The sequence below is a fragment of the Lissotriton helveticus genome, chromosome 10 (assembly GCF_964261635.1).
Source record: "Lissotriton helveticus chromosome 10, aLisHel1.1, whole genome shotgun sequence".
Taxonomy (NCBI): Eukaryota; Metazoa; Chordata; class Amphibia; order Caudata; family Salamandridae; genus Lissotriton; species Lissotriton helveticus.
The window spans coordinates 218,506,404-218,529,469 of record NC_136071.1 but is presented as its reverse complement, the minus strand read 5'-3'; the positions used below and the strand labels follow the sequence as shown (position 1 = coordinate 218,529,469).

The 23,066-nt window shown below is 42.5% G+C and overlaps 1 protein-coding gene across 1 annotated transcript in view; it reads right to left on the bottom strand.

Annotated features, from left to right (window-relative positions):
- Window positions 1-23,066, bottom strand: part of LOC144786174 (voltage-dependent T-type calcium channel subunit alpha-1H-like) — a 1,055,750-nt gene that overhangs the window by 613,971 nt on the left and 418,713 nt on the right. The window contains exon 8 of the mRNA XM_078665169.1: window positions 6,110-6,531. Coding sequence (XP_078521295.1) covers window positions 6,110-6,531 — 422 coding nt within the window. The remainder of the gene's footprint in view (window positions 1-6,109; window positions 6,532-23,066) is intronic.

The following is a 23,066-nucleotide window of genomic DNA, read 5'->3' as shown; positions in this document are numbered from 1 at the left end:
AAAGAAAGAAAAACAAAAGAAAGAGAAGGAAAAAAGAAAGAAAAGGAAGGAAGGAAGAAAGATAAAAAAAATGAATAAAGATGGACCGGCAAAATGTCAAGTAATCATTGAAAAAAAGAAAGAGACTAGAGAGAAGTTTAAGAAAGAATGTGGAGAACAGAAAGAGAAGGAAGACTGGAATAAGTGATTACATGTGACCAAAATTGTCTTAGTGAGAAAAATTTGGACAGTAAAATGCACTGGGAAGAGAAACAGAAGAAGTAATTCAAATAAAATAGAAGTAAAACAGAATGAACTGAAGAAAGTAACTGAGGGATAAAGTAAGGAGGCAGCCGATGAAAGAAAACAACCTATATGCTTCTTTAAAACATCGGGCATGCAAGCAAGCTCTATAACTTTCACTTTGTTGTTCTTTCTGTCTCTCTCTTTATTCCTGCCTTCTCTCTCGTTATCTATGAGTCTCTCTCTCTCAATTCTCTATTTCTCTTTCCATCCCCCACTTTCATCCTCCCATTTATAGAAACTTGATCATATATCTTTCCATTCTCTCACCTTGTCAGGGTTTTCACAAAGCCCTTTGGTGGTTATTCTCTACCTTATCCTAATCCATTTTTCACAGTGATCGAAGGACTGTATAGGGAAATCATTGGGCTTTACTGATGCCATGTTTGAGCAGTGGCGGCTGACATTTGAAATCGGTGAGTTGTAAAAGTTGGGTAGGACTTTTATGTAGTTAGCAACGCGAGGAAGCTTAATGGACAAACGTGGGGTCCAGGCTAGGCACCCCTCCAGACGAAAAATTGAAAAAAGGTTGGCAAATGCTGCATTTTATAGCAAATTAATTTAGTGATAAAGCAAGGCTTATAAAGCAGTGGGACTGTATGGTCGTGAAATATTAAATACATTAAAAACTACTGCCCTACACCTTACTGCATTAATATGTTCAACAGTTACTGTAATGTACAAATTGTACAATGTGACAACTTCATCCTTTCAAAGTGTGTGCTTGCCCAGCGTCTTGCACTGCAGAAGGCATCAACTTTGGAATAAAATGCTCTAACCAGGCTACAGGAAGGACCCACAGCTGCTGACTGCAATCAGTCATATAGAAGTATGTGAAGACAGGTCTTTAAGTGGGAAGAAAAATGTGGGGGCTCTCTAAAAGGGAACATGTAAAACACATTTCTGTGATTCCCATAATTTGCTACCCGATCTGTATTTTTTGTTTCTCTTTGAGATGTAATTGCATCCAGATATATGACACAACAACTGACCTACACCTAAAACCTGTTGGTACGATTGGCTTTGTCAATGGTTGTTAGCTTTTTAAGATAAATGAGTAACAACAAAGATATGTTATAAATTATTGGCCTTGAAAGTGTTTCAGTTCTGAAATTTTCGAGGCCTTCAGTCATATGTGCTTTATGTTAGATATGTATGCCATTTCTCTCTGCATATCTCGTCCATCTGCCCATGTACAACCGCATCTCTTTTCTCTTCAGCACCCTCTTTTCACTCTTCGCCAAATGCATTTCCTCACATCTCCCTCACTTCACCACTTCCAAACATATGCTGCACTCACTCACATTTAAGCAATTTGCCTTCTAAGTACCTTGAAATCTGTGCAACCCCTTCATGCACATTTCCACAGAAATTCAATTGCAACTGAAATATATGACCATTGTTCTGTGTGCTCTGCAGAGAAGCCAACCCACTGACAGGCACTTTGCTCTAGCTTCAGCATCAGCATCAGAGCTCTCAATCAAAGCCCATCATAAACACCGGGCACAGCTCAAAGTATGTACGGGACAAAGTACAGAAGCACATTATTAAATAACTAACTCTTCAGGAAGGCAAGATTAAGTAAAATGCGAAATAAGAGAGGAACTAAATCAGTGACATGTATTCCCTTAAAGTGTTTAACACTCATTGTTCATAAATAAATCCATTTTTTTGGCATTAAAGTTAAGGGCATTAAGATAGGGTCAGTTTTAATGTTATACAGCAGATAACTGTCTACAGTGTAAACACATATGTCTCGCTTTGTGCTTGACTCGGATATTTGGATCAACTTCACCAGGGAACAAGACCCTGCTCATCTTTGGATCAATTTTGTGGGGGAACAGATACAGCAGCTCCACTTCTAACTGGGCCAGCGACCTGCAGCCAGGGCCTGTCGCAGTGGGGAAGGGTAGCGTGTGCAGGGGTCTCAGCAAAATATACACAGCAGAAGATTAGCATTCTAACACTTATCGTTACGAGAACAAGACACCAAAACACATGTGCTTCATAAGTGTGACGAATGGGAAAGGGTGGGATCTTTGCCTGTGAAGGACAGACAGCTGCTCTCACGCAGGGCCCGAGACTCTAACGCCCAAAACCATGACACTGAAAGCGTCGCTGGCCTATAGTGGATACTGCCATACACTACAATGGCAATGAAGGGCTGTAGAACTATCAGCCCTGCATCGTGTGCCACAGTTCAGAACATTGATTTAGTGCATGGCTTCCGTCTCCTGATTCAGAGCGAGGCGGGACAGGCAGCCTGGGACAGACAGCCCAGAATTGGATACATCGATTTGTTTAGAGATACAATCGTACCTCTAAATAAATAAATCTATTTCATATTTGTACAGGAATGTGTAGGAAATTTCAGGCGGGCCACAGCGCCAGAGCCCTAATGGGGAAACGGACCCTGTAGGGAATTGCTGTGCTCCAGCGAAGGCATGTATAAGGGAATCTCTGTATTTCAGTGAAGACATGTTTAGGGCAATAACTGTGTCTCCGCAAAGAAATGTAATGGGGAATCCATTTGTTCCAGTGAACACTTATAGTGGGGATTCACTGTGCTTCAGTATAGATATTTATCTAGAGGGATCCCTAGTTCAGTGTCGAAATGAATAGGAGGATCACTGTGCTTCATTGACGACGTGCATAGAGGCATCACTGTGCTTCAGCCTAGACATGTAAGAGGAAATATCTGTGTTTCTGCAAAGACATGTCTAGAGGTATCAGTGTGTATCAGCAAACACACACATTGAGGAATCATTGTGCTTCAGATTAGGTATGAAAAGGAAATTCACTGTGATTCAGCTAACACATATATAGAGGAACCACGTTCCTTCAGTGAAGACATTTATAGGGACAGGGCCGAACTGGGAACACAAACCGGCCCAGCATTCCAGTAGGACAGGCAGTGTGGGATGTGCTTGGAAAACACTGTAGCTGCTTTTGTTACAGGGGGCCGATATTGCAGCTATTCTCCAAAAAAAGCCCCAACCCTGGTGGCCCACCGGGGAAACGCCAGGTGCCCGCTACGGCCAGTCCGGCCCTCTATAGTGAAATCACTGTGTTTCAGCATAGTCATGTGTATGGAATGATTGTGCTTCTGTGAGGACATGTATAGGGATATGCCTGTATTTCCTTGACATGTATAAAGGAATTTTCATGTTTCCACGAAGACATGTGTGAGGTAATCACTGTGCTTCAGCAAAGGCACGTGTAGGGAAATTGTGTGCTTCCGTGAAGACATGTAAAGGGGAATCACTCTGCTTCAGTGAAGACATGTGTTGGGCAATCTCTGTGTTTCCATGAAGACACATGTAGTGAAATCTTTATGCTTCTGCCTAGACATGTAAAGGGGAATCAATATGCTTCAGTGTAGACATACGTGGGGGAATTACCGTGATCCAGGATGACTCTAACAATCATTAACAAGGGAATACAATGCTAAATGCTAAATTGTGAACATGGCCTCAAAGACTGATTAAAAGTGCTACAGTTATTCTTTCCTGAACGACCCTACAAGATGGGTCTCCCGGCCGTCCAACGTCACAGTGGGCGTGTGCTGAGGACGGCCGGGGGCTGTCCATATCCCGCCCACTTATTAATTCTCCCGCACATTGGGAAACTTTGCGTAGCGCCGAAGGGGTTAAGAAAAAGCATATTGCAGCCCGCCCAATAACATACTGCTAAAATTGTGCTGGGTTTAAGCCACACACCCAATAAAAACAAGCTCAAGGATCTAAATGGGTTTAAACTGAAGCACAGGGGGGGGTGAGTACTCGATAAGATAAAGGCATTCAAAATGCTAAAGGAAGTAGGAGATGGGCACTTTTCAGTGTAAGTAACAGTATGAGACAAAAAAGATCAGAGAAAGTGTAACTTAAGAAAATCTTGATGGACGCCTAGGACAGCCTACCAGTGGAATTATTTTTTGATAAAGCAGTTATAGGTTAAAAAAAGTCTAACAATAAATACCATCCATAAAAGGTTGAGACGGCATTAAAACATTATCACAACCTCATGTAGTCAAAAACTTCATAGGCAGCAATAAGTAAATACATAACAAAAATAGATAACAAAACATAGAATATTGAAAACTCTTTAGATAGCCAGAATTAATTTCCTATAAAGTTCTAAAACCTTGACAAACCCATATAACAGATGCCCCTAAGTTATCATCTGATAAAGTGGCCAAGTGCGACTGAAGGTGCTTGATGTCAGAATGCCATCTATTTCTTTTGGCGATAAAACTCTCTAAAAAGGAGTACATTCTTTTACGGAGAATGGGGGTGCTTAGCTGTTGCAAATGCGACAAGGGATCGGCACATCTTCTGATACCACATTCTCTTGTTACATGAACTAAAAACCTCTTAGAATAAACAATATAATACTTGCAAAAGAAGATAAAATGGAGCAGACTCTGAGGTGAAAACTCATCACACGGACAGATTAAAACTTTACTAGGGTCCTATTGCCCCAAGGGGAAACCCAGGTGCCACCTCACATGACCAATCCTGAATCTGGTTATCACAGGTATCGTCACCCATGCCAAAGTCTAACAGTAAACAAACAGGAAGAAGTGTATTTAGTAAGCAAAAGTGTAGAGAATATATTGTTAGTGTTTGAAGAGCATACAGAATTAGAGGCATCACATAGATACCTGCAGACCTCTTCCCATAACAAAAAGCATTGGGAAAGCCAGTAGGTGTGGAGTTGGAGGCCAGCCATTTGTCTTTGCCAATGTTTGTTTGTTATAGCTTTTTCTAAATGTTATTGTTATGGGATCTGCCGGATCTTCACCAATAATAAAAAAAAAGAAAAAACTTTAGCTAAAAGCAAACATATTTTTGGGATCTCAATAAGCACACAGTGGTATAAGGAAACTTGAGGGGGCGCCCCCTGCAAAGTACATTCAAAGGGCCGCCCACACTCCGGGCCCAGTCTGAAGCTCTCAGGCCAGAAGCCTGCCAGTACCTGATGGGCCCCCGGAGTCCCCCCCCGCACTGTGGGGACTGCGGGGGCTTTTGTTACACCACTGGCAAATAATGAAACTCATCTGCTTGGCGTAAGAGGCATTGCCTAGCCCTGCTGCTCTGAATCCTCTACAAACGCACATTGGCTGATCATGGCACCGACTAAAGTCATGAGATGGCTATGTCACATGAAAGCACATGTAACATATACTGTAAACCAGACAAAAACACTGCAACAAAACAACAAACTGCTGCAAAAATAGGAGGATTTAACAAAGCAGACTTCTAATTCTAAAGAAAACACAAGTTTAGGATTGAAGTTCCTTCTTAAACCGTAACTACAGAGGAATAGCACAAAAAGATGGAGGCAAAAAATAAATAAAGCGGACACAAGAAAGACTATGTCAGTGTTCTATATATCTTAATTTTTAGCACTTCCAATCAAAGAACTGACTGGCTGCAGGATGACCATCTCCCCTTTGTCTCCCCAATTCAGCAACCATTTTTATAAGCCAAAGACCCAATCTTGAAAACAGTTCTAGCCTCCAAAGGAAACCAATACCAAATGCAGCGAACAGAGAAGAGGTGATGAAAGGTATGAGTTCCTACCATAAGTCTGTTTGCTGTATGTTGAACACCCTTCCAGGCTAAGAGAGAAAACCTAGGAGACGTGACACTGCAGAAATGATTGGTAAAATTCAAGTCAAGTTAATAAGTTATCTAGGTCAAGGCAATCTGGGCAGCACCCACCTTCACCGCAACAAACATTTATAATCTCATAAATATGCCCATATCTAAACACCAATACAAACTCTGCCACCCTCTCCAAATATAATGATGGCATGACCTACCTGCTCATGGTACTCAATCCCCATGCTCAACGTGTTGATCAAGATGGCAATCATAATGCCACGGTTGAAGTATTTGCTGTCGACGATCCTCTGCAGCCTATTGCTGAAGGCAGTCATTAATTTGGTGAATTTATTTCCCTCCTTTGGCTTCTTCTTCCTGTTCCTCCTCTTCTGCCGCCTCAGCTGCTGCTGCTGCAGTTGATCCCTTAGATCTCCGTGCCGTAGGTCCTGCGTGAACTCGTAGACACCGTTGGTGTCAGAGTCACCACTCTCTGAATCGCTGAACTCAAACTCGGGGTTCTCCAGGATACTTGCACAGTAGGGGCAATTCTGCATTTCACAGGACAGTAGGCTGGGCTGTGCACTTGGCAAGGGGCAGGGCACACTCATACTGGAGTGCCTGCTGGAGGTCCTACAGAGCCCTGGAAACAAAGAACATGCAAAGCACATCAGTTAGGAATGCAATCTTGTCTTGCTCATTTTTGGTTCAGAAAGCAAAACTATATGTACAACATCTGCTCAGCACTGCTCATGATGCAAGCATAATCAGACCCAGTCAATACCTTACTCATCAAATAGTTTGTATGTTTAGCATTTACACGCCAAGGGCCAGAGACTGGACCTTTTTGAAAGGTGGCTCTGATATACCCACGCTGTTTTATCCTCTTCTTCAGGTCAACCAAAATATAAATATTATTGCGATCCTCTGGCTGAGAGGCTGATGATATGTTAAGTTAGTCAACAGCATGAACGCAAAGAGTGGTACTTAGCGATTTACGGTAGACAAGTGATTGTTTGCTCACAGTAGCAATCCAGCTTATGACATGGGTACATTGTTCTCTAGCTCTGGGTGAAGCCCATGCTTCACCATGTGCATGATTCCATGCATGCAAGACTTCAGTAGATACAAGCTCTTTTACCCCCACCCCATACCTCCGGATCAGGGACTAAGAAGTGACTCTCTGCTCTCAATCATTATGATGTTTGCCTAGAACCTACTTTGGCTATCGGTTTGTTGTTGGTCCTCAATGAGTGTCTGCCTGTTTCAGCACAGTAGGGCCTCTGCACAGGGCATCCTCTGGTTATCACAATGGGATTGCTGATTGATCATTGTCTGTGTGTTCACACACTTCTGCGTCTGTAACCTGAAAAATACTCTGATGGATCCTACTGTTTGGTAAAACACATGTGTCTGTCTACTCAAGCACACCTTGACCTCGGTCCACGCTGTTATATTATATTACTCTAAGGATTACCAATGCACCCGTATCTGCCATGCTCCACACATTCAAATGTAAAGCCTATGCTATACTCTGGTGTCACCCTAGAAATTTCTGTCGTAGAATTATCCGTCAGATCCCACAGAGCTTGGACCCTGCCATACATTGATGTTGCTCTACCCCTGAACTTCCTCTTCCTATATTGGAGGCATTATTCTTACCAACCCCGCCACATCATCAGATACAGCATATCTTTACCATGATGTTAACCATTGTGTCCTTTTTTACTTACATTAATACCTGACTAACCTGTATCCACCTTTCATGCAATTCCTGCTGCATTGAATTATTTGAACCAGATCTTAATCCTTATGCAGTTTTTAGAAATCTAACAACTTCCACTCTTATAAGATGCAAATTTGCATTTCGAACACACACGTTTAATGAGATCGTAAAGGTTTAGAGTCCTACAATGGTAACAATAGAATCCTGTTCGCAGGACAGCAATCAAACCCATGCATGAGACACATTTTCATACAGCAGAACCTCATTTAAGTAAGAATATCTATAATTTGCATGTCAATATGATTTCTTTCTCTATGCCCTGGTTGTCCTGGAAACCTGACCTCAAAGGTAGAATCACATCCCAAGTGAGATATTCTAATGGCCTAGAACTATATTGCATTAGATTTGCATGCTTTCAGTAGATGTATTTCAGAATTAAAATGTTTCACCGTTCATTAGGTATTCCATAAGCATTTCTTTAAACAAAGATCGATTAACACACACAAACGTAGACAAACACAGAAAGACCCTAACAAATATGTCTACACATACAACGGTCAAACACCCATAAACACACAGAGCCACAGTCAAAGTAAATGTTTTATTTATTTATGAGATTTTTATTTATTGCGCATACAAATACCCGAAGGTGTCTCGGCGCAGGTATGAGCTAACAGAACCGCAACAACAGAATTCACTGGTTATATTTATTTATTTATTTATGAGATTTTTATGAGTTTTGATTTGCCTCCTTTACTTATATTTTCCTTTTTGATAAAAGTTGAAAGGAATAGTTGATTTGTACATATTTGTTTACTACACAGAAGGCTAGAATCATTGATGCCTCATGATCATTCAGGGCAAAGTGGGAATAGTCATCACTCAAGTGCAGTGAACAAGATCAGAAAATATGCGTTTGTGCTCGGGTGGCTGTTGCCCTGTGGTTGCCTTCTCATTTAACAGAGCACTAAGCGGAGATGTGGAGAAGAGCCATTAGCTGAACAGGGAAGGAGGCTTGAACCTACAGGAAAAATATAGATGTCTACCAACCTAGGAAACACATTTGACTATTATTCAGTGCCTACCTATTTCTTCAAATGGAGGAGCCTAATTTTTGTTAAACCCTTTGGTCTGTCAACTGGGAGAAGTTCTACCTCACTATTTGTTCCTCAGTATGTGGCATGTCCCAAAGGGTATATTATCATGCAGTTTATAACCAAATCATGTGAGTGCATTACCATTTTCTTACTAGTCTGTAAAACTATGATCTGGGAATAGTGCAGGTGGCAATCTTAATTTTCAAACACACACTTGTAACATGCCGCCTGTTTAGGAGAACCAGAATTCATTTACCGGGGTGTGGCACCAGAATATCTTGGCCTAAATATCTTCTGACAAATGTATGATCTACTAAACATTGTTTACATAAATAGTACCTCAGCATAGTTAATATTCAACAATCTACATTGAGTGAAGGAATTTTTTTGTAAACTATATTGATGCCACGATATGTATGTCAGGCAATATTTCTGCTATTGCTATTGCTATTCTAAGATCCAAGCTTTACTGGTAAAATATTGGCTTACTAGTTTACTGTGTATGATCAGAATTACCCTCTTATTTCTGTACTTCTCTAACCCATTAACTCAGTTGGTTGTTTTAATTCGTTCTTTCAGCTTTACTTTTTACAACTTCACTGTCAATATTCACTTTCTGATATAACAAAGTGCAGTAAATTTGATATTACCCTGCAAGTTCATTGCTCCAGTCTCATGTTTGATGACCAAAAACCTTTTCAACTAGAAAGATCACAGACATAATATCAAGGTAAAGAATATTGTTTGACACAAATGTTGTGTCAAAAATATCATTTATCAAAATATCATGTCCTTATACTTATAATGTCAAAGATATCAGAAAAAAATATTGTTGACACTAATATGGTCAAATAATTACAAAAATATCGATTTTTAAATGTAAATAGAGTTTAAAGTTATCATGTAAATGAAATAAATTCCACTAATATTTAATACTATATATAATTATATAAACACACAAACACAAATTTACACATATATATATGTGTTTTTAAAATGTATTACTGTGAATATATATATATATATATATATATTTATATATATATATATATATATATACATATATATATATATATCTATATATATGTTTCCAAACATTCCCCAGATTTAAGGACGCAACTCCACATCAGAGAAGGTAACAACCTTTTATTTTCTTAATGAAGACAGCAATTCCCCTCCGATAATTCTGTCCTGTTTGCCAATGCATTTCGAAGCTGTTTGCTTCTTTCTCAAGGCAAGCGTGAAGGTGCAGCAATGTCAGCAAAACCACAGTCCCCATATGCTAATGCCTTTTATCGGCCTCCGGTGTGCCTCCCTGCTGGGAAATTGTTCGCAATGCATACTGGAACACGTGGTTCATTTCTCTTATTTCAATCCTTCCAGTAGGTTCTGCACCAATTCACGATAAATTAAAGAGAGGCACACCGGAGGCCGATAAAAGGCATTAGCATATGGGGACTGTGGTTTTGCTGACATTGCTGCACCTTCACGCTTGCCTTGAGAAAGAAGCAACCAGCTTCGAAATGCATTGGCAAACAGGACAGAATTATCGGAGGGGAATTGCTGTCTTCATTAAGAAAATAAAAGGTTGTTACCTTCTCTGATGTGGAGTTGCGTCCTTAAATCTGGGGAATGTTTGGAAACAATTAATCACGGCGCCCGCAGGCCGTGGAGGATTGCACCACTCCAAAATGAAGGAGCCCTCGGGAAATGGAACTTTGCCGCTTCCGTCGATGGCACACCAGAGGATTAATGTATGAAGAGGCAAAATCACTCTGAGGCCCACTGGAGGGCTTACACTGGGTCTTTAATTTATCGTGAATTGGTGCAGAACCTACTGGATGGATTGAAATAAGAGAAATGAACCACGTGTTCCAGTATGCATAGCGAACAATTTCCCAGCAGGGAGGCACACCGGAGGCCGATAAAAGGCATTAGCATATGGGGACTGTGGTTTTGCTGACATTGCTGCACCTTCACGCTTGCCTTGAGAAAGAAGCAAACAGCTTCGAAATGCATTGGCAAACAGGACAGAATTATCGGAGGGTAATTGCTGTCTTCAATAAGAAAATAAAAGGTTGTTACCTTCTCTGATGTGGAGTTGCGTCCTTAAATCTGGGGAATGTTTGGAAACAATTAATCACGGCGCCCGCAGGCCGTGGAGGATTGCACCACTCCAAAATGAAGGAGCCCTCGGGAAATGGAACTTTCCCGCTTCCGTCGATGGCACACCAGAGGATTAATGTATGAAGAGGCAAAATCACTCTGAGGCCCACTGGAGGGCTTACACTGGGTCTTTAATTTATCGTGAATTGGTGCAGAACCTACTGGAAGGATTGAAATAAGAGAAATGAACCACGTGTTCCAGTATGCATTGCGAACAATTTCCCAGCAGGGAGGCACACCGGAGGCCGATAAAAGGCATTAGCATATGGGGACTGTGGTTTTGCTGACATTGCTGCACCTTCACGCTTGCCTTGAGAAAGAAGCAAACAGCTTCGAAATGCATTGGCAAACAGGACAGAATTATCGGAGGGGAATTGCTGTCTTCATTAAGAAAATAAAAGGTTGTTACCTTCTCTGATGTGGAGTTGCGTCCTTAAATCTGGGGAATGTTTGGAAACAATATATATATATATATATATATATATATATCTATATATATATTCCGATTTCACAATGCCCAAAGCTTTAGGTCGCACTCACCATCCGTGAACTTCCATTCAATTTAGGCTGCAGCACAGAACACAAATGCAAGAGTTCAATAACAAGCCTAACGCGTTTCCGACATTCTATATGTCCTTGATCACAGGCTTGGGTAAACATCAAATGAAAAAATGGCAGGAAACTCGGGAAAGATATCACAAGTGCCTTTAATTGCCCACACGTGGGGCCACATGATGTATCCTCAGAGCTTTCTGGGATCCGTAGTCCTTCATATACGTGCCAAAGTTCGTAATAAAACTTGCATGTTTGCTCAAAAATTAGTAATTTCATAAAGCCATCAGTGAGCTCCTCATGCATTCAGACTGTGTTGCACATACAGTAGTTTGCCATAACAGATGGTCCGGTCACGGGCTCTCCACGTGAAAAGCCCACCAGTCTGCTTACATTCTAGCGTTGGTGCGCACCCCACGGCTGGACTGCCGTGCAATTATTCCATTCTCACAATGCCCAAAGCTTTAGGTCGCACTCACCATCCTTGAACTTCCATTCAATTTAGGCTGCAGCACAGAACACAAATGCAAGAGTTCAAAAACAAGCCTAACGCGTTTCCGACATTCCATATGTCCTTGATCACAGGCTTGAGTAAACATCAAATGAAAAAATAACAGGAAACTCGGGAAAGATATCACAAGTGCCTTTAATTGCCCACACGTGGGGCCACATGACGTATCCTCAGAGCTTTCTGGGATCCGTAGTCCTTCATATACGTGCCAAAGTTCGTAATAAAACTTGCATGTTTGCTCAAAAATTTGTAATTTCATAAAGCCATCAGTGAGCTCCTCGTGCATTCAGACTGTGTTGCACAAATAGTAGTTTGCCATAACAGATGGTCCGGTCGCGGGCTCTCCCCGTAAAAAGCCAACAAGTCTGCTTACACTCGAGCGTTGGTGCGCCACCATGGCTGGACTGGCGTGCAATTATTCTGTTTTCACAATGCCCAAAGCTTTAGGTCGCACTCACCATCCGTGAACTTCCATTCAATTTAGGCTGCAGCACAGAAAACAAATACAAGAGTTCAATAACAAGCCTAACGCGTTTCTGACATTCCATATGTCCTTGATCACAGGCTTGAGTTAAAATAAAATGAAAAAATGGCAGGAAACTCGGGAAAGATATCACAAGTGCCTTTAATTTCCCACACGTGGCGCCACATGACGTATCCTCAGAGCTTTCTGGGATCCGTAGTCCTTCATATACGTGCCAAAGTTTGTAATAAAACTTGCATGTTTGCTCAAAAATTAGTAATTTCATAAAGCCATCAGTGAGCTCCTCGTGCATTCAGACTGTGTTGCACATATAGTAGTTTGCCATAACAGATGGTCCGGTCGCGGGCTCTCCCTGTGAAAAGCTCACCAGTCTGCTTACATTCTAGCGTTGGTGGGCACCCCACGGCTGGACTGACGTGCAATTATTCCGTTTTCACAATGCCCAAAGCATTAGGTCGCACACACCATCCGTGAGCTTCCATTCAATTTAGGCTGCAGCACAGAACACAAATGCAAGAGTTCAATAACAAGCCTAACGCGTTTCCGACATTCCATATGTCCTTGATCACAGGCTTGAGTAAGCATCAAAGAAAAAAATGGCCGGAAACTCGGGAAAGAAGCCTGGTCTCGATCCTGAGGCTCTGGCAAATTATAGGCCGATCTCTCTCCTGCCGGCTTTTACGAAAATTTTGGAGAAGCATGTGCACATGGTGCTCTCCAATTTTCTGGAAACTCATGAGATTCTGCATGCCACCCAATCTGGCTTCCGCCCCAATCTAAGTACGGAGACCGCGCTCCTGGAAGTGTCTGAAGCCATTAAAGGGGCACTGTACTCCGGGGGCAAAGCCATGCTGGTTATGTTAGATCTGTCGGCGGCCTTCGACACCGTCCCCCATGAGGGCCTTCTCGCAAGACTCTATGAGATTGGCCTACGGGGGACGGTGCTCAGGTGGTTTTCATCTTTCCTAGCTGGCCGCCGACAAACGGTCTGGGCCTCCCCAGACGCTGCCGTGATGCCGCCATTGGGAGTCGGGGTTCCACAGGGCTCTGTATTGAGCCCGACTCTTTTTAACATCTTTATGGCCCCTCTGGCGGCGTTGGCGGAGTCGTTCGGGGCCCAGATCGTATCCTACGCCGACGACACCCAGCTCCTCTTTTCTTGTAAGAAGGGAGGAGACTTTGATGGAGAGAGTATCCGGGATTGCCTTGGGGCTGTTTTTAAATGGTTCCAGCTAAACAGCCTCAAGTGCAACTCAGATAAGTCTGAGGTACTCTTCTTCGGGTGTGCGTCGGATCCGGACTGGCAGGCTTGGTGGCCCATTAACATGTTCCCTCCGTCTTGTTCATCCCATGTAGCTAAGAACTTGGGGGTCTGACACTAAGGTCCCAGATCCTAGGTGTGACGGGTACATGTTTTGGCCTCCTCAAGATGCTCCGGAAGTTTCTGCCTCTTCTGTCTGAGGAACATAGGAAGTTGACCGTGCAGGCTCTGATCGGCTCAAGATTGGATTACTCCAACGTCCTCTACTTGGGCCTGCCAGAGTATCTGCTGCAGCGGCTTCAAGTTGTGCAGAATGCGGCCGCGAGGGCCATTTATGGCCTAAACAGGCGAGCCAGCGCTGCTGGCCTTTTGGAGACCCTACATTGGCTGCCTATCCGAAAACGGATTGCCTTCAAGGCGTTAACTTTGGCCTATAAAGCTCTTCATGCTGGGGGAGCTAAGTACCTCCAAAGGAGACTTGCCTTTTACCACCCGGCTCGCTCTCTCAGATCAGAATCTCTGTTTCTGGCGGCTGTGCCGCGTGTAAAGAGAGCCCGCATTGGAGGCCGCTCCTTTGGATTGCTGGTGCCACAGCTGTGGAATACTCTGCCGCTGACACTTCGCGGAGCTACTAATTTACTTGCTTTCAGGAAGGGCCTTAAAACCTGGCTGTTTGCCCTCTAGGCTGTTTTTTTTCTTCTGCTCTGCTCTCTACTAAGTTGTTTTATTACTGTGTTGTGTTATTCTGCTGTAGGTTTAATTATCAAAAGCGCCGGGACACTCTTTTTGAGTAGACGTGCGCTATATAAGAATAAATATAACATAACATAACATAACATAACAAGTGCCTTTAATTGCCCACACGTGGGGCCACATGACGTATCCTCAGAGCTTTCTGGGATCCGTAGTCCTTCATATACGTGCCAAAGTTCGTAATAAAACTTCCATGTTTGCTAAAAAATTTGTAATTTCATAAAGCCATCAGTGAGCTCCTCGTGCATTCAGACTGTGTTGCACATATAGTAGTTTGCCATAACAGATGGTCCGGTCGCGGGCTCTCCCAATAAAAAGCCCACCAGTCTGCTTACACTCGAGCGTTGGTGCGCCCCCACGGCTGGACTGGCGTGCAATTAATCCGTTTTCACAATGCCCAAAGCTTTAGGTCGCACTCACCATCCGTGAACTTCCATTCAATTTAGGCTGCAGCACAGAAAACAAATGCAAGAGTTCAATAACAAGCCTAACGCGTTTCCGACATTCCATATGTCCTTGATCACAAGCTTGAGTTAAAATCAAATGAAAAAATGGCAGGCTCTGGAACGATATCACAAGTGCCTTTAATTCCCCACACGTGGGGCCACTTGCTTTCTGGGATCCGTAGTCCTTCATATACGTGCCAAAGTTCGTAATAAAACTTGCATGTTTGCTAAAAAATTAGTAATTTCATAAAGCCATCAGTGAGCTCCTCGTGCATTCAGACTGTGTTGCACATATAGTAGTTTGCCATAACAGATGGTCCGGTCGCGGGCTCTCCCCGTGAAAAGCCCACCAGTCTGCTTACATTCTAGCATTGGTGCGCACCCCATGGCTGGACTGCCGTGCAATTATTCTGTTTTCACAATGCCCAAAGCTTTATGTCGCACTCACCATCCGTGAACTTCCATTCAATTTAGGCTGCAGCACAGAACACAAATGCATGAGTTCAATAACAAGCCTAACGCGTTTCCGACATTCCATATGTCCTTGATCACAGGCTTGAGTAAACATCAAATGAAAAAATGGCAGGAAACTCGGGACAGATATCACAAGTGCCTTTAATTGCCCACACGTGGGGCCACATGACGTATCCTCAGAGCTTTCTGGGATCCGTAGTCCTTCATATAGGTGCCAAAGTTAGTAATAAAACTTGCATGTTTGCTCAAAAATTAGTAATTTCATAAAGCCATCAGTGAGCTCCTCGTGCATTCAGACTGTGTTGCACATATAGTAGTTTGCCATAACAGATGGTCCGGTCGCGGGCTCTCCCCGTGAAAAGCCCACCAGTCTGCTTACATTTTAGTGTTGGTGCACACCCGACGGCTGGACTGCCGTGCAATTATTCCGTTTTCACAATGCAAAAAGCTTTAGGTCGCACTCACCATCCGTGAGCTTTGGGCATTGTGAAAACTGAATAATTGCACGGCAGTCAAGCCGTGGGGTGCGCACCAATGCTAGAATGTAAGCATACTTGTGGGATTTTCACGGGGAGAGCCCACGACCGGACCATCTGTTATAGCAAACTACTATATGTGCAACACAGTCAGAATGCACGAGGAGCTCACTGATGGCTTTCTGAAATTACTAATTTTTGAGCAAACATGCAAGTTTTATTACAAACTTTGGCACGTATATGAAGGACTACGGATCCCAGAAAGCTCTGAGGATACGTCATGTGGCCCCACGTGTGGGCAATTAAAGGCACTTGTGATATCTTTCCCGAGTTTCCTGCCATTTTTTTATTTGATGTTTACTCAAGCCTGTAATCAAGGACATATGGAATGTCGGAAACGCGTTAGGCTTGTTATTGAACTCTTGCATTTGTGTTCTGTGCTGCAGCCTAAATTGAATGGAAGTTCACGGATGGTGAGTGCGACCTAAAGCTTTGGGCATTGTGAAAACGGAATAATTGCACGGCAGTCCAGCCGTGGGGTGCGCACCAACGCTAGAATGTAAGCAGACTGGTGGGCTTTTCACGGGAAGAGCCCGCGACCGGACCATCTATTATGGCAAACTACTATATTTGCAACACAGTCTGAATGCACGAGGAGCTCACTGATGGCTTTATGAAATTACTAATTTTTGAGCAAACATGCAAGTTTTATTACGAACTTTGGCACGTATATGAAGGACTACGGATCCCAGAAAGCTCTGAGGATACATCATGTGGCCCCACATGTGGGCAATTAAAGGCACTTGTGATATCTTTCCCGAGTTTCCTGCCATTTTTTTATTTGATGTTTACTCAAGCCTGTGATCAAGGACATATGGAATGTCGGAAACGCGTTAGGCTTGTTATTGAACTCTTGCATTTGTGTTCTGTGCTGCAGCCTAAATTGAATGGAAGTTCACGGATGGTGAGTGCGACATAAAGCTTTGGGCATGGTGAAAACGGAATAATTGCATGGCAGTCCAGCCGTGGGGTGCGCACCAACGCTAGAATGTAAGCAGACTGGTGGGCTTTTCACAGGGAGAGCCCGCGACCGGACCATCTGTTATGGCAAACTACTATATGTGCAACACAGTCTGAATGCACGAGGAGCTCACTGATGGCTTTATGAAATTACTAATTTTTGAGCAAACATGCAAGTTTTATTACAAACTTTGGCACGTATATGAAGGACTACGGATCCCAGAAAGCTCTGAGGATACGTCATGTGGCCCCATGTGTGGGCAATTAAAGGCACTTGTGATATCTTTACCGAGTTTCCTGCCATTTTTTTATTTGATGTTTACTCAAGCCTGTGATCAAGGACATAAGGAATGTCGGAAACGTGTTAGGCTTGTTATTGAACTCTTGCATTTGTGTTCTGTGCTGCAGCCTAAATTGAATGAAAGTTCACGGATGGTGAGTGCGACCTAAAGCTTTGGGCATTGTGAAAACGGAATAATTGCACGGCAGTCCAGCCCTGGGGTGCGCACCAACACTAGAATGTAAGCAGACTGGTGGGCTTTTCACGGGGAGAGCCCGCGACCGGACCCTCTGTTATGGCAAACTACTATATGTGCAACACAGTCTGAATGCACGAGGAGCTCACTGATGGCTTTATGAAATTACAAATTTTTGAGCAAACATGAAGTTTTATTATGAACTTTGGCACGTATATGAAGGACTACGGATCCCAGAAAGCTCTGAGGATATGTCATGTGGCCCCATGTGTGGGCAATTAAAGGCACTTGTGATATCTTTACCGAGTTTCCTGCCATTTTTTTTATTTGATGTTTACTCAAGCCTGTGATCAAGGACATAAGGAATGTCGGAAAAGCGTTAGGCTTGTTATTGAACTCTTGCATTTGTGTTCTGTGCTGCAGCCTAAATTGAATGAAAGTTCACGGATGGTGAGTGCGACCAAAAGCTTTGGGCATTGTGAAAACGGAATAATTGCACGGCAGTCCAGCCATGGGGTGCGCACCAACGCTAGAATGTAAGCAGACTGGTGGGCTTTTCACGGGGAGAGCCCGCGACCGGACCATCTGTTATGGCAAACTACTATATGTGCAACACAGTCTGAATGCACGAGGAGCTCACTGATGGTTTATGAAATTACTAATTTTTGAGCAAATATGCAAGTTTTATTACGAACTTTGGCACGTATATGAAGGACTACGGATCCCAGAAAGCTCTGAGGCATGGGCGTCCGCAGAATTTTTTCCAGGGGGGGGCAAAATGTTAACTTCATCACCTTCCCCCTACATGATGTGTGCCGGTGGGGCACAAGGAACACTGGGGCGCAGGAGGAGCAATGGGGGGGAGAGGCAGAAATTTCAGTAATTAAACAATACCAGGCAGGCAGCAAACGCCAGAATATATAGGCTGTCAAAAAGCCCTAAATCTTCATCTTTTAATCTATTCTGAACATGAAGTTAATTTTGAAACGTATCCGTGCTGGACCTGTTCGCTCTTTAATACCCGCCCTTCTCTGAAAGCAATGAAAAAAGATTCTGGATTAGAGCAGCAGCAACTGCTCACCTGATAAAAATATTTATTTACACCTGTGGACCAAGCATTAAATGTGTTAGCCAATTATTCAGTCAACATCTGCAATCACATCTCATTTTTAAACCCAAGAGCAAAACTTATGTGCAGTTTTAGTACACGTTTACTGTTACATTAATGTTCAGCTGAACTGAGGTCTAAACTGCAAATGTTACTTTAAGGTTCTTTCTTTAATGTATTCCTTCTAAAGCTACATTAGACCATAGCTGCCAAGGTTTTCGTTTGCTTATGTATGACATTTACATGTTTCCAGTTAATTTTATGAGTGACATTTCACTGCCTTTTGGGTGACTTTTGAGTGGCACTTCACAGCAAGTAAAAAAAAGCACTTATTAAATATCAGGAAATACATATCGGAGAGGGCCCATTTTGTATAAAATATGACCAGGTTGTATTCGCGTCTAAACAGATGCGATGCTCCTGGTCTTTTGAGGTCCTATATATGCCTATCCTTCCTAGGCATAGTCCAGCTAGCACCTATGTAACCCAAATGTTCTTTCCACCACTGTGTATATATGGGTGCTTTGTGTTAGTGAATGATTTTGGACCACAATAACAAGTGGCACCCTGTCCAAAATTAACACATATGACAGCAGTCCGTGTTTGCCTGCAGTAAGATCCTCAATATTTGCAGGTGTGAACCATTCCCTTCTAATTTTTATGGCTTGTTGTTTTGTGTTTTAAGCACCATACTTCCAGGAGAAAACCTGGGAGGGAAGGGACATTTTTGTATTTGACCCTGGCTTGTGCCTTATTTCGAGTTGTGTTCAATAGGAAATCCTCAGATTTCCAGAAAGTGACAAAAGGAGGGTAATCCACCTGGGGCAATTCCTGGGAGCACTATCCCCAAGGAAAGTTATCTAAAATAAACTGTAGGCTCTCCACCAGATTCAGCACTTTGTGCGGGAAACATTAGATTCCGCATTAGTACAATCCAGTCTACTCTTTTTTGTTACACATTCCAATTCTCTTGACATCATCTCCACTTCCTCTCTGTTTCCATCTTGCAACTTGCTATTGATTCCTCTCTCCTGTTTTATTGGCTTGTTCCTCCCCATTTCCATCCCATTCCGTCCTTGTCTTGACATAAAGTTACTGCTATCAGGTGTATTAATCAAGGTGATACATCGAAACAAGATAAGGCTACAGCTAGTGGTAAAATACTGATTTCAATATTAAAGCCCTCTATAGTGATAATGACATAAATGAGCAGCTGACCATAGCAGAATATGCTCTGGTCATGTTTCTCCATCTGACCTTATGTTCGTATATATACACAGATTTTGCTTAAAGCGTAGGCATCTAAACAAAGCAGTAAACTGATGATGAAGAGGATGATGATGACAATAAAAATAATAATAAAAATAACAAAGTAATAATAATATTATCATCGTAGTGAAGAGAAGAACTTCAACAGTGAGAATAATTATAACGAAGCCAATAATCATAAGAAAAATAAAAACAAGAACCATTCATAGCAACAATAATAAAGTGATGGCTTCAGACTGAATAGGTTTCCTCCTGTGTTAGCCAAGGATTATAGCAGTAGATACTCTTGAAGTAGGTAGTTTGCGGTTTATTAACAGCAGATAACATGACAAGAATTGCATAGACTCTGCCCTGCCACCTCGAGGTAAGACTCAAGTATCTAAATCAACTCAGGATACTATAAAAACCGTTAGCAATGACCTATGACACCGCATGAGGTAGTCTCTCTGTTGTGCCCTGCTGGTTGCTCTCGCCTCCTACCACCATATGCCTGAATGTTCACCCACCGCACACACTGTGCACACGCCACACTAAGGATGGTTGTCTGCAGTCCTGCGAGTATGCTCCATTCCTGTGCTTGTGACCCTGTGGCTCTCTGCTTACTGAGGTCTGTTTTCCATCTTCCATCAGTCTCCGGAAGTGTGACTCTTGAAATCCATTGCCCGTTGGTCTTACTTAGTGACTCACTGTATCTGTAGTAGTAGGGACAAGACCCACAGACTGCACACCCACCGCACTACTGACTATCGTGGGTGGCAACACGTTGCAGCAGGTGTGCTTGCAGACACACACACACAAGATCCAGGGGGGGGCAGGCGCCCCTCCTTGCCCCCCCCTGCGGACGCCCATGCTCTGAGGATACATCATGTGGCCCCACGTGTGGGCAATTAAAGGCACTTGTGATATCTTTCCTGAGTTTCCTGCCATTTTTTTATTTGATGTTTACTCAAGCCTGTGATCAAGGACATATGGAATGTCGGAAACGCGTTAGGCTTGTTATTGAACTCTTGCATTTGTGTTCTGTGCTGCAGCCTAAATTGAATGGAAGTTCACGGATGGTGAGTGCGACATAAAGCTTTGGGCATGGTGAAAACGGAATAATTGCACGGCAGTCCAGCCGTGGGGTGCGCACCAACGCTAGAATGTAAGCAGACTGGTGGGCTTTTCACAGGGAGAGCCCGCGACCAGACCATCTGTTATGGCAAACTACTATATGTGCAACACAGTCTGAATGCACGAGGAGCTCACTGATGGCTTTATGAAATTACTAATTTTTGAGCAAACATGCAAGTTTTATTACGAACTTTGGCACGTATATGAAGGACTACGGATCCCAGAAAGCTCTGAGGATACGTCATGTGGCCCCACATGTGGGCAATTAAAGGCACTTGTGATATCTTTCCCGAGTGTCCGGCCATTTTTTTCTTTGATGTTTACTCAAGCCTGTGATCAAGGACATATTGAATGTCGGAAACGCGTTAGGCTTGTTATTGAACTCTTGCATTTGTGTTCTGTGCTGCAGCCTAAATTGAATGGAAGTTCACGGATGGTGTGTGCGACCTAAAGCTTTGGGCATTGTGAAAACGGAATAATTGCACGTCAGTCCAGCCGTGGGGTGCGCACCAACGCTAGAATGTAAGCAGACTGGTGGGCTTTTCACGGGGAGAGCCCGCGACCGGACCATCTGTTATGGCAAACTACTATATGTGCAACACAGTCTGAATGCACGAGGATCTCACTGATGGCTTTATGAAATTACTAATTTTTGAGCAAACATGCAAGTTTTATTACGAACTTTGGCACGTATATGAAGGACTACGGATCCCAGAAAGCTCTGAGGATACGTCATGTGGCCCCACGTGTGGGCAATTAAAGGCACTTGTGATATCTTTCCCGAGTTTCCTGCCATTTTTTTATTCGATGTTTACTCAAGCCTGTGATCAAGGACATATGGAATGTCGGAAACGCGTTGGGCTTGTTATTGAACTCTTGCATTTGTGTTCTGTGCTGCAGCCTAAATTGAATGGAAGTTCACGGATGGTGAGTGCGACCTAAAGCTTTGGGCATTGTGAAAACGGAATATATGTATATATATATATATATATATATATATATATATATATATATATATATATATATATATATATATATATATATATTACCTACTGGCGATAGCCAGTAGGTATATATAGTTAGGATTGTTTTCCATAGGGAAATCGCAACATTCTATTGGGAATAACTTTGGCGCCGGTTAAGGAATCATCCTGAAATTTTCCTCAACTTTGCCTCGCGGCGCTCCGCTCCTTCCCTGAAAGATTGGGGGGGATTCGTCAAGCGAGGGCCAAGATAAAAGGGGGGTCCCAAAACGTGTTTTCCCTATGTTAATTTCCATAGGGCGGTTGGACTCACTTTTAGCCCGAACGGCTGAATGGTTTTCCACCAAACTTGGCAAAATTGTAGGGACTGGTAGCCCGATGTGCCTTTGCTATGTCTCAAGATATGTGCCCCAGTGGTTTTTACGACAATTAACTTATATATGTTAGAGCCCAAATGTAGCCCAATGTAGCCCAATGTAGCCCAATGTAGCCCAAAGATGGCCACCAGAGACAAAAGTCATCTTGATTGGAATAAAGTGGTAACACTTAATACATTTAATTTGAAAAGGAACAAAATGAGGGGTTTCATTTTGCCATAGAAATGTTATATATATATATATATTCACTGAAAAAACCATAGGTTACACACCAGTTATAGTTAGGAATTAGCATTTAAAAAACCTTTGAAATTCACTGAAAAAACCATAGGTTTCACACCAGTTATAGTTAGCTGGAAATTTTACTCGCATAAAACCATTGAAATTCCCACGTTATAGTTAGTTGGACTCACTATAACTTGCACGTCTGCAATGCACTGCTGATGACGTCACATATTACATCACTCATGCATATATTTAAATATTTACACATTACTCGCTAATATATGTATTCACTAAGATACACTTAATAAGCCAGTTAACCAATCAATTATTTTTTTTAAAACACTGAAAAAACCATAGGTTTCAGGCCTTACATAGTTAGGAATTAGCATTTAAAAAACCTTTGAAATTCACTGAAAAAACCATAGGTTTCAGGCCTTATATAGTTAGGAATTAGCATTTAAAAAACCTTTGAAATTCACTGAAAAAACCATAGGTTTCAGGCCTTATATAGTTAGGAATCAGCATTTAAAAAAACCTTTGAAATTCACTGAAAAAAACATAAGTTTCAGGAGTTATATAGTTAGGAATTCGTTTTTAAAAACCCTTTGAAATTCACTCAAAAAACTATAAGTTTTAGTGGTGTTATAGTTAGCTGGACATT